Below are 18568 nucleotides of genomic sequence, written 5' to 3'. Positions count from 1 at the left end.
AATGTGGAGGTAAAAGACATATACTACTATTCTAATTTCAGCAGCTTGCCGTTAATCTTGGAAAAATAAAATAAACTCGTACTACTAGTATAAAGCGTGGTGTGTAATATCACCTTTATCCGATTATACAGTATATTTATTGCAAGCGATAAAACCTTTCACGATATAGTACTCTTAAATCGATCAACTGGAAGATATGCTACTTATTTTTGAAACGTTTAACTATACAGTATATTGACGGTGCCTCGCATTTCCAGATAGTATACTGTACAACAGTATACTAAGTACAGTATAGTGATCAATGTAGCTAGAGTCAACACGTACAGTACAGCAATAACCTTTTCCATTCCTCCAAGCATCGCATTGCTTCACGCTCGGTGTTGGGATATTAAAATCATACCACATGTTTGTTCGGGAAATGATTTCCCTCTTTTATTGCGATACTTTTTTTAATTTTACCTACAAATTGATCTCTATTCTTACAAATGCTACAATCGTAGCAGGTATTTTAAGCGTATGCTGTAAATATTATCCTATTGCAGAACTTATATTCGAGAAAAAAAGCGTTCAACATTATACCCTAGATTTTACTGCGATCATACGCGCATCATCTATGGATAAACTTGTGTGCATAGAATTATGTATATTACTTATGCTAGTAGATTCGTCGACTGCTGTACCAGTAAATTGTTTGTACTCATTTCAAGAGTTTGCTAATTGACATTTTGACCTTACAGAAAGATATATCTGAAGTTACTGGAGTTCCAATGGATGAAATGGCTACTCGGATAGTTCGTATCTATAAGCCTGCACGTAACGCTATGCAGTCTGGTACTTATGCTACACGTCTGTGGATCTTAGATTTTGATAACCAAGAAAGATGGGAAAATCCACTGATGGGCTGGGCTTCCAGGTAATACTGTGTTCTTTTTAATGGATTTGATGTTAGTACTGAGAAATTTCAATTGCTAGGCACTACATTGGTATTTATAACATGCAATTAATGTTACTGTATCCAAGCCATAGCTGTCACTACTTTAACTGATTTATTTAGAACCAATTTTTGTTACTGTATTAGAACACTATAATCTACGTCCGTTAATTAAAATGTCGATCTTGGAATATTTCGAACTTCCAAGGATTTAATTAGTTGAAAACGCGAACTATGTCCAACCATATTAATAACTACAGAAAAAACTGAATGATTACGATAATGAATAAAATTAATGTAATTGTTCATTTTTGACAGTGCTGATCCGGTGTCGAACGTTTATGTACAATTCGATAGTAAAGAAGAGGCTATTGCATTCGCAGAGAAAAACGGTATGATTGTACTAAGGAATAAACTAAAAATTTGCACATTTTATTAGACAAAGTAATTTCGTATTGGTATTAATGCGGTTCTTTTCTGCAAGTTATAATGCTACTACATAAAATTGTGTGAATGGATGTTATTTTTATTAATTGATATTACGCTACATTATAATGCTCTGTATGTCATTAATGGAATATCGAGAAATTTGTGATTTTATATGCAGTAATCGTGCTAATTTTACACTTATCATCATTCATTGTAATAGGTTGGACTTATACTGTTGATTCGCCCCAATTACCAACAATGGTACCCAAGACATACGGTGCAAACTTCTCATGGAATAAGAAAACCAGAGTGTCTACTAAATAATTCTAGTTTATATGATTATCAAGTCGCTAGCGTATACTTACGTTGTGCCAATTTTTACTTACATCTCGCTTATTCTGTTAGCTGAAGAATATACAAAGAGACAATGCTTTGAAATGATATTTTATATTTATGATTTCTGTCAATATGTTACTACAGCGGAAGTAACTGGGCACCATTGTATGATATGCTAGAATTTCTATCGTTGCATAAATATCGCTATAGTACGAGAATAGCGGCACGGATACTGTAAATTAATGAATGTTGAAAGTAGATTTTATAACTTACCACCTATAATTGATATCTATTGCAAAGTATGGTATATAATGTTTATCTAATTTTGGAGGTAGCTTGTATTACGTAATAAATTTATGTCTGCTATTTGTGTCAAATTTTGTTGACCTAGTTACTCCTTATTAATTTTTCTGACGCTGTCAGTTCTATTGGCAGATCATAGTGTCTCATTATTTGTATCCAGTCGAAGTCACGTAATACTCCAGCTTAATGTATAAGTAGAGATTTACTATCTTTTATTCATGGTATGAAAACAATCATGTGAAAGCAATATTTTTAAATGGTATATCTATAGATTCAAATTTTTTATAACTATCCAAACGTGTCGGGCTTGATGAAATAGTATATGCTTAAATAACTAGTATCTGATAATAACGTTGATTTACTCTTACCAAGTTGTCATTGGCAGCGGGAATTGGATAAATAACTATATTCACGACTGCGGTACTGAAGACGTGATAGATTTTACGTAATTAACAAAGAGTGAAGAAGCAAATATGTAAAAATTGCTGAAATCATAGATGACATGTCATGGTATTAATTAACTACAAGTTGGATTTTATGCTGTATTTAACTAGCAAGAATTAAAGCTAAAAAACTGAAGTAAAAATTTTTACATCAAGTTTAACTAGCAAGATTTGATAACAAATGTACAACATATTAGCATAAGTTCATTTATCGAGTAGTTATAGTAATATAAACATGAATTTGATGCACTTCACTTTATACAGTATCATCGTAGTACTACCTTCATCATCAGTATATATTAATGATACCTATGCATATTTTTTCATTATACACGTATATTATTAATTTACACTTAAAAAGATTACTAAACCTATAATATAAGGCGAAGGGTTAGCAATTTTATCTTCAAAAAAATCTAAAATATGTTCTTAACGACGATGCTCTTTCTTATGGCAGGTAATTATACAAGGAAATCGAAGAAAATTTATATTGTAATACTGAAAAGCAGCATTACTACGTTACTTCAATTATCTGATAGGGGTAAAATAGAGGAAGTAGATACTATAGCGTGATTATAGCCTATTATTATCATTAGAATGGCCATACTGTTCCAGCATATTTTCTATGAAAGGTTTAAAAGCGGACCTTGCCGAATCAGCATCACAGGCATAACAATTCCGAATGGACCACTTTCTCTCAGAGCACAATTCATTAATGTTAAAAGCATCAGTTATCTAGAAATGAAATATTGTCAATATCATGACAGCGTTATAAAATGAATTTAATTGATCAATATTTGAGATAGTCTCAGGGTCGTATCTTATGTTAAAAGCAGCAGAATACTAACTTCTTCAATGCTACGGGCTTTCGATTGGTCTATCGAATTAAGAAGAACGAGTAACGGCAACCCAGCCAAATCAGGATCCATAATTGCTTTACAAAATTCTTCCGACGCTATTTTTAGTGTGTCTTCATCGCAAGAACTATCTACAACAAATATCTAAAAAATTAAAAAAATAGTGTTAGCATATACAATACTGTTTATCTATGTGATGACAAGAATTTATTAACCGAATAGCTTTCTGTATGAGTAGATAACAATAACCATATCAACTATCTGTGCAGTATGCACAAGCTACGCATTGCTTACAATTCCTTGTACCCCACGGTAGTATTTTTTCCAGTATTTTCGAAGCATTTCACTACCTAAAATGAATTAAGTTACGCAAACCCTTCAGATAAGTAGTTACGAATGCATACTGCTATGTGTAAATATAGAATTGAGCATCTAATATGGAATTAATATGAACTAGAGTATTATTAGGCAGGTATATTTTATTACACGATAATTCTGATATAGGTGATTTCATTGCTGATAAAGGTGTAGAATTATCGGTAATATAGCTATATACACGTATACCTTTTTAGATAGACAAATTTGTCAAATTACCTCCAATTTCTTTTACATGAAGTATGGCATTTTCAAAAGGAACATCCTTAATTGAAAACCCTGGAGTATTTATATGATTATAATTTTTCTATGAGATCAATTTTTGATAAGGCTTAACCTGATGGAATGAAATTATTACCTTGGGTAGGTATGATTTCATCCTTTTCACTGCATAAAACAGCAAGAACTTTGGACTTTCCAGCTCCAGTTATTCCAATGCAAATTGCTGAAAAGCCCGGCCTTGGGGGAGGGGGAGGTCCATAGAAAATTCTCCTGTAGCACTGCAGATATTAAATTAAAACTTGACTACACTCTAAAGGAAACAGCTATAAATTTTTTATTAGATAAAATGGAAAGGCTTATCGTACTTAATTTTATATAAACCGCAATATTATTGTTTAACAATAATTATAATTGTTATCCTCTACGTAGCGAAGATGCTGTGGTACATGCTATCTCATTAATTAAAGATGAATAAGTATTGTTTACTAAAAAATGCTGCTTTCATTAGTAAAATTGGGCAATTGATGCTAGACCATAAAGATTGTTAACTATAAGATGATAAGCCACTGGCCGACTGATTGTTAGCGCGCAAAGGCCCACGAGCTAAGATTACTTACACATTTGGCAATTCATCAAACGATTAGTCGTTTACTCATTCAGTTAGAAGTACTTATTTGTTATCATTTTAGATTTAAATAAATACTTAAAATCAATACATCTTCTTTTCTACATTATGGCTTTGTAGAAAAATTAATACTAAACCCACAATAGTTACGCAACTCATTGTATAGATTTGAGTAGGTATCTTAACGAAATAGCATCTGAAGGTATAATAATACAGTATATTGTATGTCAGTTCCCATCTAAACTAAATTAGTAAATGCGATTTAATGAATTATGATGGTGTTATCATGATCAGTGTGTATACTTAACCGCCACATGTGCGTATTTAAAATTGGACTGTCAAGTTATTAATTATCTGTTAATTATTATTTGGTGAAATATTTTATGAACCATTAATAAAATTACTCTGGATTATTGCAATTTTATATGCGACTAGAGTGATATAAAGTAACTAACTTTTGCCAAGCATAGTCAAGGAGGTTATCTGTAAGATGGTTTCAATAGATGTTACAGCAAATACATCGAATATCCAGTAAAATCATTTCCATACAGGAGAATGGCATACTAAACTGCTACCAATCTTATATACTGTAGATAGGCGATAACATTTTTCTACTTTTACTGAACAGTCTTTAGTTCACAATACAACGCTTACACTATAAAGAGTAACGTATACTAGAATATAGATATTATAGATACAGTACTGTAAATAGAGCATAGATAAATGTAAATAATAACCTTATAATAAGCTATATAATATCCATTTTGTAGATACGTGTATATAAATGGGAAAATATACCAACTCATTTCGCGTGAACGAGATCGAACATTGGTTACGATATGGCTGAGTGCTATCAATAGAATACTATAAAATAGGAATAGAATGCACTTCAAGGGGTTTTGAAAAAATTTCCTACCGTATATAACCCAATGCGGCAAAAGGCAAAGGCAAGTAGAACACATTCTCGTACTGTCGTCATCGTGGGCTCCAAACTCTTACAGATAACCGGTTGAAATTTGCAGTTTCTCAACGTCAAAGTAGAAATTTGTTCAATAATTTGGGCAAGAAAGCTGTCTACCACAATTATGCCCCTATACTTTACCGTCAATTTACTGTATTATCAATCCTGATGAAGGTTGTAAAACTCGATACTGAAGAAACTAAAGCGCATCTCATTAGATATGAAATATGAATTTAACCGCTATTACTGTGTCGATGATTGCGTGCAGTAGCTGATTGGGCAGTAACGTAGATACGCGCGTAGCCTAGATACCGAAGAAAAACGCCTTGAGTTAGGTTTCACTGTAGACCTGAGAAAGGTTCGGTTCGGTTCAAACCGTTATCATCTACAGTATAAGCTTCAGGCTATGGTTTTAGGCAATGTGCAAATTGTTGTACACTACTGTAGTGTACAGTGTATAGTACAGTGCTTACAGTACTTTTTACTGTACTGAACAGAACTACCGAACACAGTTAGCAGCTGCCATTCGAAACGTGTGAAATCTACATTTAAAAGAGTTAAACGAGAGGCTACAAACTTGATATTATAGATCGGTATACAGGACATATTAATAACTGTAAAGTAATAAAGTTGTTACACATGTTCTCGGGTTGCTTTCCACCCGGCATTGAGCTATTACTACAGTTTTCGCAGCGATTTGTGCATTCGAATCGAAGTACAGATATTGTAATACTGTAGATTTAGTACATCTACGATGTCATGAGCGATAGTGTGATGACATTATGATCTTTCCCATTTTAAATGTAGTGGATAGCCATCATTTAATGCAGTGCAATTATATCACTTGTACACCGTGCATCGAATAAAATTAAAGGGAATTTTGTGTTTTGTCAATAGTTTTCATAGTTTTAACAAAATATCAAAACCATTGACAATAAACAAAACTCCTCTAAAATCAATTAATTAAATGAAGATTTTTGCTATCGTTTACAAGAGCTGTCGGTTAGAATATTATCATGACTATCCAAATAAAATAATACTACTGAAGTTGTATATTCACACACTCCTTATCACTCTTTTCAATTCATGATTCCTTCATTTGCTCTAAAATTGTCATCAAAATTACAGGTATATACTGTACAATGTACAGTATATGTATAATGGCTGAAGGTTATAACTTGCATCAGTATAGATTAATGATATTTATTACAGAGCGTTTGCACAACTTTAGCCAATGATAATGAATTCTTATTATCATGCAGCTATAATTTGATATTACAGAAAATTGAAATAGTAGGCGGTATAAATATTGATGTAGCTGGAATATGTGTTCTATTCTAGGATAATTATGTACAGTATATCAATTTTGAGCAGTAATTAATAGCCTTTTCGGTTATACAGTTGTGTACTACTGAATAGCATTATACGTATTATTATTCTATGTTAATATTTCAAAGTTAGAGAGATTGGATCTATAAAGTTGTTTTCTTAAGCCAAGCAGTAATTATACTGATCTGATCAGGCTCCATTAATGCTGGGGCATGACCTACATCTTGAAATGAATAGGACTCTAGCTGTATGGGATACTGCTTCATTGTTTTAACAACTTCAGCTGTTACCAAATCAGAGTTTGCACCATGGGTCAGTAAAACTGGGCAAGAAATTTTTTCCCAATATTTCCAAAAAATAATATTTCCATCTTCATCAATATCTGGTAGTGCATCGCTTTCCTGATGGCTAGGATCAAGACCTTGCGTCATACAACGAGAATCCGCTTTGATGGTCCATCGACCATCTTGTAGCTGTTTAACGGTATGCTTGAAAATATGCATCCAGTGCTCATCGTTCTTTATTCCAAAAGGTGCGTAGTTCTTACGCATCGCCTGGCAAGCTTCGTCGAAATTATTAAAATATGCTTCTTTACCTGCATAAGCCTGGATCCGTTTCAAGGCAGCTAGTAACACGATTGGACCGATGTCATTCATTATCAGGCGGCGAATGATCGTATTTGGTTGTGAAGCAATCATCATCCCCATCAATCCACCCATTGAGGTACCCAGCCAATCTACTGTCTTAGCTCCGACCTTGGCAACAATTGCAGTAATATCTAGGATGTACTGATAATAAGAATAATTTTTAGCATCTCGAAAATGATCGCTTTCGCCTCGTCCAACAACATCAGGACAAACGGCACAGTAGCCTTGATCTGCTAGTGTCTTTCCAATATAGTCGAAATCATGTAAATTCCGCATAACACCGTGACAACATACGATGACATTATTTCCATTGCTTTCTCCCCACTGGCGGTAGTAGACTTTGTGAAATCCCTCTGCAGAATAGCACCAGACGTAATCATCCCTCATTGCGACACCATGTACACTTGTAGAGTATAGAAATGATTCGCGTGGGTCAAGTATCTTATGATATAATGGTAAGGTACAGTATGCTTATTACACGTTTTGAAGTTTTAATATTGTCAATGCCACAATAATATCGATCTTTATCGTGCAAGTGCTGGTATATGAGTAAGTTATACAGTAGGTTAGCTGTAATCGGAGATGTTAAAAGAATATGCAAATATGGTGCACTGTTCTGCACAGTGTACACTGTATAGTAGCTACAAGCCCTGTTGCAGAAAACAGTAATCAGTTCCGACAATCACAATCACGGGATTTGTGGATACTATCATAGAGGGTCTCTGCTGTACCGTTTGTCACAGTCCATTTTCCCGAAAAACTTTGACAATAAAATAATAAAGTTTCTGTCGATTTTCAATAAAATACAAGTCAATCGATAGAGGAAGAGTTAAATTACAAGAATCCGTTGACAGAATATACGTAGGAAGTCTAAGTTCTTCATAATTGAAGTTCTACCGTCGTGTACGGCCACAGTACCAAGAAAAAAAAGGGTTTAGCATGGTAACGCCTCCTTTACTGTACTGTATGAGTGTACTGTAAGCAACGCGCTCCAAGCCAATGACATCATCATTTTCGGCGACTTTCAGTCCAGCCCATTGCCTTCATTAATATAGATGTCCTGGAACGATTACCATATTTGGCAATCATGGAAGAAACTCTCTCTCTCTCTCTCCAAGTATAAGTGTAAACATTACTTTTATCTTGCCTTTTTTGTGTACAGTATAATGTTTCAATGTTACATTGCCATCAATTCTATACTGTACACTGTACAGTGTACAGTATACCGTTGTGTATCAATCGCCATCATTCTTTCTAGCCATAGAAATCAATGAAGCACCAAAAGGAAGTATTTTGAAATGGATCGTCTCAGATAAACGCAGGCTTGCTTGATTAAGACCTTAGCTCTCTGAACAGTAAAAGCAGTTTTCAAACTCAGCCACCAGTCTACAGTAATAGAACATTGAGCGAAATAGACTGTCTCCTCTCATCTTGCTCCTGTTTACCGACTGTGTAGTAGACTGTATGTAGAAAATAGAGGAAAAAGAAGCCATTGCACATTGTAATTGTTTATTTTTAGATAATTATATAATAGTATGGGCCAGGATGAAATTTCTTTCTTTGTCGTCCAATTTTGGTGATGTCCAAGTATAGTACAGTACTTAGCAGGAGATCCAGTAGTACAGTACTGTGTACTGTAAAGCCCAGTCAAACCAATGGAAAGGTCAGCGTGGATAGTACTGTACTGTCCACAGTGTAGAGTGTACAGTGTACAGTGAACGCTGAGCAGCGTGCTGCTTACAAAACGGAGTACACTGCTGATAGTACGCTCAGTACCTCAAGTCATTGCTCTTCTTTTTTATAGTTGGTTCCTTTCACAAAGTGGGAGACTATTTTTGCATCACCTTTTGGTAACTGCTCGTGAATATTGTACAATAACTATCGCGTTATTCGGATTGTGGAAGAACGTAGAGACTGACGATTCGTTTCCCTCCATTTAATATTATTTCAAATTAAACGAGATGTCTTTCGCTGGATTGAAAAAACAAATCAATAAAGCCAACCAAGTAAGTATTGCAGTTGGCAGTACCAATTGACCGTAGTGCAACGATGACGATGGATCACTGAAACTCTATAGTGACTAGAGTACTGTACTTCCATCGATGTTATCCCAATGGCCCACAGTTGTCTGATAGAAGAATTGATTGAACATTTTAACGCTATTTTAATGCTCGTCGTAAATTTAATCTTGTCTAGTGTTAAAAATAAGCAACGTCTAGAGTTGAATCTTTTAATAACAAGACTGCAAAAGCCTTATAGCGTTCGAAAATTGTGAATGTATAGCCACTATAGGATAGTCGGTTTGAACTGGCTCAGCATTGACCAGCAGCAATGAACCACATTGTGTCAATTAGGCGTAGATAATCTTAGCTGTTTTTTCACCATCATCAATTTACTACGATGAGTGTGCATAGTGTTCATGGACACCGAGTAGTAACTCGTGTAGTCTAGTCAACCTATAATAGATTGTGTTTGAAAGAATCCTTTATCAATAGTCATGGGGAACGGAAAAATTGACTCGTTCATCTATAGCTTTTTTCTACTGCATAGACACGTATATTCCAATAGTCATGGTGAACGGGAAAATTGACTCGTCCATCTAATAGCTTTTTTCTTCTGCATAGACACATACATATACTGTACTCGTAATATATATCACACATAACTCGACAACTCGAATTTTTACAATAACCATACATTGATCGATTGACAGTGCATCCAACACCGATTACGTATTCAATTCATGCCGCTCAACAGTATGGCATGAGAGATCGCGACTTCTTCAATACTCCATACCGTGGCCAATTTTTATCCTTTCGATCCGTATGTTTGTACACCAATGTACGTATACTTACCTATCTGCCGACCGCTCGGTATGCGGAAAAGGGACCAAAGACACTTTATTTCATTGGATACTGTTCAAAATCATAACATCATTGAAATTGCTCTATTTCCATCCTTGCCGTGTGAAATAGAATTTCCAAGTTTTTAGTACAGTATTTGATTAACGTTATAGGGAATCCTTTCGCAGCTGTTTCTACGCATATTAGTATTGATTACATTATTAATCTTAATCTTATCTTGGGCTATGAAATAAAAATGTATCTAATTTTAAGGGTTATCTACTAGACTATCTTATTGTATACGGATAAAATAATTCAATTATACATAGTATACTTCCATAGGAATTGCAGTATCTTACACTACATAATGAATTAACAACAACTGTGATATAATTCGATACTATACACTCGTATGTTTCTGTTAAATACTCGTAACCGTTTGCATCTCTTTCGAATTTTTGATCTTGTATAAACAGTATCCAAATATGACTGATGTTATAAATTATCCATAATTTTGCCTACTGTACTGACGACACAAGCTAAACGTAGAAGATAGTTACAGCAGCCAACAATAGTACAGTTCAGCAATGGATATTTAGATTACCTAGAAATGACCTGATGTGAACGAGTAAATAATAATAGAACTGGCTTAATACTTAAAACATCTGTACAAGTGAGGTAGCAGCAGAATAGGCTAGCTTGCGTCTCTCCTCGTTTGTGGATGATCTGGAATGATTCTAGTACTCTATTCAAAATTCGTATTGGTAACTTCATCCTATAGTATATTATAGTATGTCAAATAGTAATCGTCTCAGAAATTTAAATTGCCTCACTGTACTGCATTGTACAATATGAATATACTTCATTGACAATCGAAATCCTGTAAGCAAACTAAGAATTTAGTACATGTTAATAATTATAATCACTGTCATATTACCACAATTAAGAAGCATACGGTAATCGGTATACACTGACTAAAACAGCATTTATTGCCTGTAGACTAGCTGTAGGCATAGAATTCTCTTCATACCTCAGTATGCAATCATACAGTGTATTAAACACCATGACTTGCTATTTACTTAACGACAAAATTCAAATACATGTGCAACAATATTTCGTGCCTATGATGCTGTCTTCCGACAGTTTGGACAATTTACACTTTTCGATTATAGATATACAAAGCATTTAATGATGCGATGGAATATTGACGCTTCCACAGATTTAAATTACAATCAGCGGCGACAGTTATAATTACACCTTATTACTGGCGTTGACTACATTTACGTAATGACTCTAACCGAACTAGTTGGTGTACGGTAAACTAAACCACTTTAGTAATTAGTGCCTAATTACAAATATCCAACTTCTTGAATTTATAATACTGAATTACTAATATCTTATTATAATAGCCACGTGCCTACAGTACAATCCGTTACTAAATTGATTAGATAAACGATTATATAAGCCATCGTAATTTCAGTTTACTGTTCGTTGCTGTGTTATAAAAACTGCTATCGTGAATTGGTGATACGTATGTTAAGAATATTCTCACTGTCAGTACAAATTCATCGCTATTAACATTAACGACGGAAGCTGATTGTCGATAATAATCGAGTAGTCAATTGATAATTACTTATTTTTGAAACTGTAATACTAATTAGTTATCCGATTTTTGGTCTCATACTTAATTATATTAATAATGAATTATAATTTTAGATTGGTAGATAGGCATAGAATTAGTTAGTAGCATACAGTAGTGCTCTATATTACCGAAGGCGCTTTCTATTACCTCCTCCTCGCTAGACATATTCAATTTCATCCGTGCGGTACGATATTTCTACATTACTCGTTTTGTTTCGAATCAGCTCAGCTCCTCCAGCTAATTAATTTAACTTGTAAATATATATATCAGCATAGGGTCATTTTGCTGCATAATTTCTATTCTGTGCCTTGTTTATAAAGTTAGGCAGCTTGTTAATTCGTTACTTCATTGTACGCATTACATCAATTCTAATAGTTTTGTACAGAAGCTTACTGAATTACTGTATTGTGATCTAAATCAAGCACTACTGTAAAAAAACTCTCTACTAGTAACCCTTGTTCTGAATATACGTGCGTTGTTATAACGCTAATAAAATGATACACGTAAAGAATATACAATATACCTATGACATTATAACGTGTTAAGTGAGGACGCCATTGCCAACACTGTTCAAGATGGACAGACGGTGCTGTTATACTTTGTAACAGATTACGAATGACAAAATAGTAAAAAAATACATCAATAAATAGATTGCTTATAAGTAGTTCTCCAATTCTAATTAAAAACAAGTTATCGCTTTTAGATTTTTATCAGTTCGAAATTTTTATTGTATTTTTTTGTCGTGGTAAAATTTACTGATAATTTAATTTCTAATTTCTAATATAGTATGTTAGCGAGAAAGTTGGTGGCGCCCAAGGGACCAAGTTAGATGATCAATTCTTGGAATTAGAAAAGGTATGTACCGTAACACACGTACAGTTTACTAGATATAAGACCGGGATATTTATCAGTATGGCAACCTTATGATTGAAAACAAGAACATCATCTCTATCCGTTTTATCGATTATAAATTAATAACGATATTACTTTTAGACCAAAAGATATTTTTACTGATTTTACTTAGTGATAGACAACTAACTTCTTGCAGTTAGTTACTTGTGAAAAACAGTTAGGTCATCTTTAAGTACTTGTAGTATTACGGTAGTTTTCAATGAAAATGAATGAGATAACCTACTACTGCGAAATTATGATATTTTGTGTTGTGATTAGAGAGAAATCGTTCAATCAAGTGTTTAGAGTATTTTAACATATTTACTTTGCTATATCATTAAATAGCAATAGATAGTACTACGTATTACTGATAACAAGGATGATTTAATTAATAATTGTGAATACGTTAATCTGTTAATTTTGCTACAGTAATATTACAATTTTTATAGGCATTGTTTGCAGATGATGATCTAATTAGACCATACATAGCTCGTAACATATATGTCTACAGTCAGTTACTTGAGATTTAAATTCTTTTAATTCTACGTAGCAAACTGACGCTCTAGCGGCATCGGTTGAAAATATAAAAAGCAGGACTATTGAAGTTCTACAACCGAATCCTGCTGCCAGATTCAAACTACATACGCAAGGCGCATATCAGAAAATAACTGGTAGTGCGAAAAATGTTAAATATCCACAACCTGAATTTGTATTGGGCGAAGTTATGATAAAATCTTCTACTGAACTTGGAGAAGATCTAATTCTCAGTAAGACGATAACATTCAAATATTTAACTTTAATTATTATACTTCGTATTGCTTCAATGATTTATTGAATTATTTATTTGATCATAGGTCAAACTTTAGTGGACGTTGGTGAATGTATGAAACAGATAGCGGATGCTAAAGATGCTTTGGTAAATAATACCATCTGTAAATTATAAATTATTAAAGTATTAATAAATTCGACTTGATTTCATAATAATTTACATAATACCTGTAGCTAACTTTGGCAAACTTTACTCTTAGGATGCAAATATTAAGCAAAATTTCCTAGAACCTTTAACTTTGCTGCAAACCAAAGATTTAAAGGAAGTCATGGTTAGGATGCAATAATAAACTTAACTGTAACGTCACTGATTTACCTATGTTATATAATCCGAGATGACTAATATACTGTACTTCAATCCCTATATAATAATAACTACATGCAGCATCACCGTAAGAAGCTTAGTGGCCGTCGCTTAGACTATGACTGCAAAAGACGAAAAAAGGATAGAGGTAATATCAGCATACAAATTTATGGTATTGCTGAGCGGCACCCCGCTATAGAACCTTTCATATAAATATGAGTAGCACAGTAAAATAGCCTAAGATACAAGTAGCCATGTTAAATTTATATAAACATCTATTACTTTATGCTTTTCAGGCAGTAACGTAAGCGATGACGATTTGAAAATAGCGGAAGAAAAATTCTTGGAATCGAAAGAACTTGCTGAAAGTGGAATGATTAATCTGTTTGATAATGAAGTGAGCTATTAACTTACGCCTATAACAATAATTATCGGATTCAAACCTTTTAACTATTCTATAATTTGTAGTAGAGTTTCATTCAAGATTCATTACGATAATTTAGATAAATTACAGCGTTAACCTATACAATCTATTCTTAGAGTGATCAAATTGGGCAGCTGTTGGAATTAATTAAGGGGCTTATGCAATATTATGCCCAAGGCGCAGAGTTACTGGGTAACTTGACTCACGTTGTACAACAGAAGTTAGTGCAAATTTAACGCCGATATTAATTTTTAAACGTGAATCTAATTAGATTTTTTATACGAGTTTATTTAGTCTTTATTAAAGCATACGATATTTTTACTTTTTTGGCAATAACACGCAAGATAATATTAAATTGCTTTAAAATCATTAGAATGGATGAAGCAGTAGCTAAACCGCGTACTGAAAGACCAATTATTAAACCAACTTCACTGCCTCCAAGTTATGATGAAGTAAATCCAGATGATGATGATGATGATACCTATGCAATGGCAGCAAATAACGACTATGCCATATACAATAATCACTCAAACAAACCTGGAGGTGGTAAGCCATGTGCAAAGGCATTATATGACTTTTCTCCTGAAAATGAAGGTGAACTTGGCTTCCATGAAGGAGATCTGATTTACTTAATCAATCGCATCGACGAAAATTGGATGGAGGGTACATGTAATGGACAAACTGGTTACTTTCCAACAACTTATGTTGAAGTCGTGGTTGCACTTCCGTAGTCCTTTATCATAACTGCGTTTATTGATGTGGTGCATTTTAGTAGCCAATCTTACTGTAAGACTTTCACTAGCAGACTTTGCCATGTCTTTATATCGTCTATTAAATACCTCTATGGAAAAGCACTCTGTCTTGAGCATTCGCGTATGTTCAAACAGGGTGTCCTTTACCTCTAATAGATTAGCAATACATGCAGGTATGCGATTTTCGCACTTAGATTGCTTATCTTTATTAGTTATTGAGATTCGTTAAGATAGAAAACTTTTGTAACTCAACATGTAATTGACATTAAGCTTCTGCATTACATTCTTTAGAAAAATTGTATGTACACTAGTCACCAAAATAACTGTAATATTACTAAAATTAGTAAATCATTGCTGGATACTTTCAATCAGTTATAACTACATTGACATTAAATGTATGGTATAGTACTCTGCCATTGTTTGGACTGATTCGCAAATATTTTTAGCTTGCTGATTTTAAGTATGCTTACAATCTAACTGTGCTAAGTGATAGATTTGGGATCTGTTCTGCATTGAATTCTTTCTTTCTAAAGCCTTTTGCACCGCAGGTGTGTTTTTAGAGTCTGATGCTTGCTGTTGTGCTCTAATGTACTGGTTCTAGTGACCATTTAAAGAAAGTGATTTATCAGAAAGCCTTAAAGTAGACCACTTACTAAAGACTCTTTATGGCGTAGATAAAAATTATTACCCGCTAGGCGATTAAATTAATTGTATGGCGTCCATAGATGCATATTGTTAAGGATAAAAATTTAATGTATAAAATATACTTGAATAATAGCTTAGCTATTGCAATCGGGAAAGTGTGGCGCTTTTTATTAACTGACGGAATTAATAAATAGCACTTATTTTCCTGCCCTGCATTATGATATACTAATGTGATAAATATCGTAAAAAGTTAAAGTCCATAATGAACGAATGTTGCGGATAACTGATTGTGATTCAATTCTACCAACTTGTCGCCTCTCGTTTGTGTTTCAGCAACCTTTGGTAGAGATGCTTTGCGTCACGTTTTCTTATAAGTACGTAATTGGCAATAAACCTATTAAAGTGTTGTTTTAATTTTTGTTATTTCCCACCGCTGTTCATTTATTCTAAACTTTTGTAACTAAATTCGTTACGTTGTGTTCTTAACATTTGGCAATTTGACTTACAAATATCGAGGCATATGAACGCTACGAATTTGGGAAAAACAGCGCATATTTTTTGTTAAGAGCACAGCTAGCTAGGTATGGTCGTCAAATTTCAAGTATACACTTATCATACTGTCCACTGTAGCTGCCACTATGAAATAGTCGCTGCGGACCGAATCTGCTGACGAAAACATACTTATCAATTTTCGTAACGCAAGGACAAAGAAACCCTGTACGATCGTATAGTCGGTTACAAACAAAATTCGGTGTTGATTCGTTTCGCAACTTCTATAATCACTTATGCGTATGTTTTCTTATATTAAGTTTCGTGCTAGACCATGCAAGTTAATGTACACAAATACATGCACTTAAACGGAATCAGCCTTTAAACTGGCATGCTGTTACTATACGAATTATAATATTCTCCTTGCTTTCCATAGCTAGGAAATAACCAATGCGCTTAAAAAATGCCCATCGTGTAAATGTACCTAATTTAAAAGATACAGTAGCATCTCTTAAGATTTTACAGTGTCTAGATTTGCGTTACTAAACCTAATACTTCTAATAAGTAATTCAACTATACCTTCTTGGATAAATGAAAAGACTAAAAAATATCAATTGCCTATCAATTACAACAATTCTTTAACTCATATACGGTAATTGTGCACAGTGGTCTATTCTGTCCTATCTACAAATCACTGTTATACAAAGACAGAATAGCCACAGACTATTCGAAATTTTTGGTTTCTAACAGTCTATGATACAGCTATATATTAGGCCGGATCAGATTCATTCTACTACCTGTGACTTTGTAAAATGCATAGGTTACGTGTAAATACTCGTATATCAGTTTGATGCTGCATGTTTTGTTGACTCACTACGTAATATGAAAACAACAATAATAACACATAACTATTTTGTACTACTGTATTTGTATTTTACGGTACTTACTGTAAGGAATATTTACAGTACCGGTATATTACGCCGAATAATTCTAGTTGATTATATCGAATTATATCCAGATTTAATTTATAATTTTGAATAAATAACTTTTCAATAACCCTGAATAATAGCGAAACATTACTATAATGAAATTAAATCTTAGCTTTAATTGATCGCTAAGATAAAAAATTTAATCATGATCGTACATTTCATTTATTATTACTATTTATTACGTGATATATCGAACTAATTAACGGTATAGTTGGCTATCCTATTACAGTAACAGCGTAGACCTCGAAACCGATATAATTGACTGTTCCGTCCTATCTTACAATATCTAGCAAGAATAAATTAGTAGAAATATCAGCGAGTGATTTCACATTTAAAATCGAGCTAGATAGCATGATTTTATAAATTTAAAATTAATGTCTAATCGATCAAGATAATAACGGAACGACATACTGTACATTACAAAAATACCATTCATACAGTATTTGTGTATACCGTGGCTAACGATCATAAAGCGGAAGATAAATAGAAAGTTACTAAATTTTTAAATTCTGAAAAATTTAAACAGAAATAAATACGTTTATCCATTCATGCCTACCATAAGGCCAGTAAGCAAAGCATTGGTCTGATCTAATTTTCCTAGAGGATTATTTTAAGTTTAGCACTACTTGGAGATCACAACAAACATTCTATTAAATAAATTGAACATTGGCGCAACAGCAATGATGTACTACTAGCAATGCTGCCACCTTTCAGTTGAGATACAATTATTGTTATACGTGTATAGTAGTAACAACGAGCAGTTGAACAGAGTTATTTATAACGTCTGATTAGTATTTCAAAATGTAACACAAATCTCACTCACTATTATCCTACTAAAAGACTGCTTTGTTATCCTGGTTAAAATAGGATTATTGTAATCGGTCAATAGTATTATAATTATATACATTTATCTTTATACGTCATCATCAGCAATGAGTAGCGAAATAATAATTAGGATCAACATTTCTAGGAATTTTCAATGTTAGTCTAACTAAGTTGTTAAAGCAACAGTTTGTCGTTGAAATTGTCGATATGACATGAAATAAAAAGTTATTTGACGTAATGAGTGTGATGGTACTCTATCGGCATTCATCAATTAATCTAGATTAGTTGAGTCTATAAAATAAGTTATACTTAATTATACTTGTCTTCCTTATCCGCTTCCGATTAAGCACAAGCTCAATTCAATAAAAAAAATCCCTAAATCAATTTTTCCTTTAACGATTTTGCTATAGTAGTGCGATACGAAAACATCATCTTAAGTAGACTGAAAGATAAAGTTGCCAAGAAGATCTAAATTATC

General features: G+C 33.4%; 4 protein-coding genes across 4 annotated transcripts; 2 read left to right on the top strand and 2 right to left on the bottom strand.

Annotated features, from left to right (window-relative positions):
- Positions 1 to 740: 740 nt before the first annotated feature.
- On the top strand, positions 741 to 1684 carry TRIADDRAFT_22290 (uncharacterized protein; the record flags this gene model as incomplete). Its single annotated transcript, XM_002110874.1, has 3 exons — positions 741 to 913; positions 1250 to 1323; positions 1581 to 1684. Coding segments are annotated over 3 exons (351 nt in total), but the record flags the coding sequence as incomplete, so codon positions are not given.
- An 861-nt stretch (positions 1685 to 2545) lies between these two features.
- TRIADDRAFT_54332 (uncharacterized protein) lies at positions 2546 to 5500 on the bottom strand (the record flags this gene model as incomplete). Its single annotated transcript, XM_002110354.1, has 7 exons — positions 2546 to 2573; positions 3089 to 3177; positions 3291 to 3443; positions 3594 to 3649; positions 3894 to 3953; positions 4033 to 4174; positions 5438 to 5500. The coding sequence occupies 7 exons, from the start codon at positions 5498 to 5500 to the stop codon at positions 2546 to 2548; spliced, it is 591 nt and encodes a 196-aa protein (XP_002110390.1).
- A 1454-nt stretch (positions 5501 to 6954) lies between these two features.
- Positions 6955 to 7845, bottom strand: TRIADDRAFT_54331 (uncharacterized protein; the record flags this gene model as incomplete). The annotated part of the gene is made up of 1 exon (XM_002110353.1): positions 6955 to 7845. One exon carries the CDS (start codon positions 7843 to 7845, stop codon positions 6955 to 6957), a length of 891 nt encoding a protein of 296 aa, XP_002110389.1.
- A 1574-nt stretch (positions 7846 to 9419) lies between these two features.
- On the top strand, positions 9420 to 15121 carry TRIADDRAFT_22026 (uncharacterized protein; the record flags this gene model as incomplete). Its single annotated transcript, XM_002110873.1, has 9 exons — positions 9420 to 9464; positions 12730 to 12798; positions 13385 to 13601; positions 13689 to 13750; positions 13863 to 13934; positions 14048 to 14114; positions 14263 to 14363; positions 14507 to 14610; positions 14764 to 15121. 9 exons carry the CDS (start codon positions 9420 to 9422, stop codon positions 15119 to 15121), a joined length of 1095 nt encoding a protein of 364 aa, XP_002110909.1.
- Positions 15122 to 18568: the final 3447 nt, after the last annotated feature.

Source organism: Trichoplax adhaerens, genomic scaffold (genome assembly GCF_000150275.1).
Source record: "Trichoplax adhaerens TRIADscaffold_3 genomic scaffold, whole genome shotgun sequence".
Classification (NCBI taxonomy): domain Eukaryota; kingdom Metazoa; phylum Placozoa; class Uniplacotomia; order Trichoplacea; family Trichoplacidae; genus Trichoplax; species Trichoplax adhaerens.
This window is presented reverse-complemented; position numbering and strand designations above follow the sequence as displayed.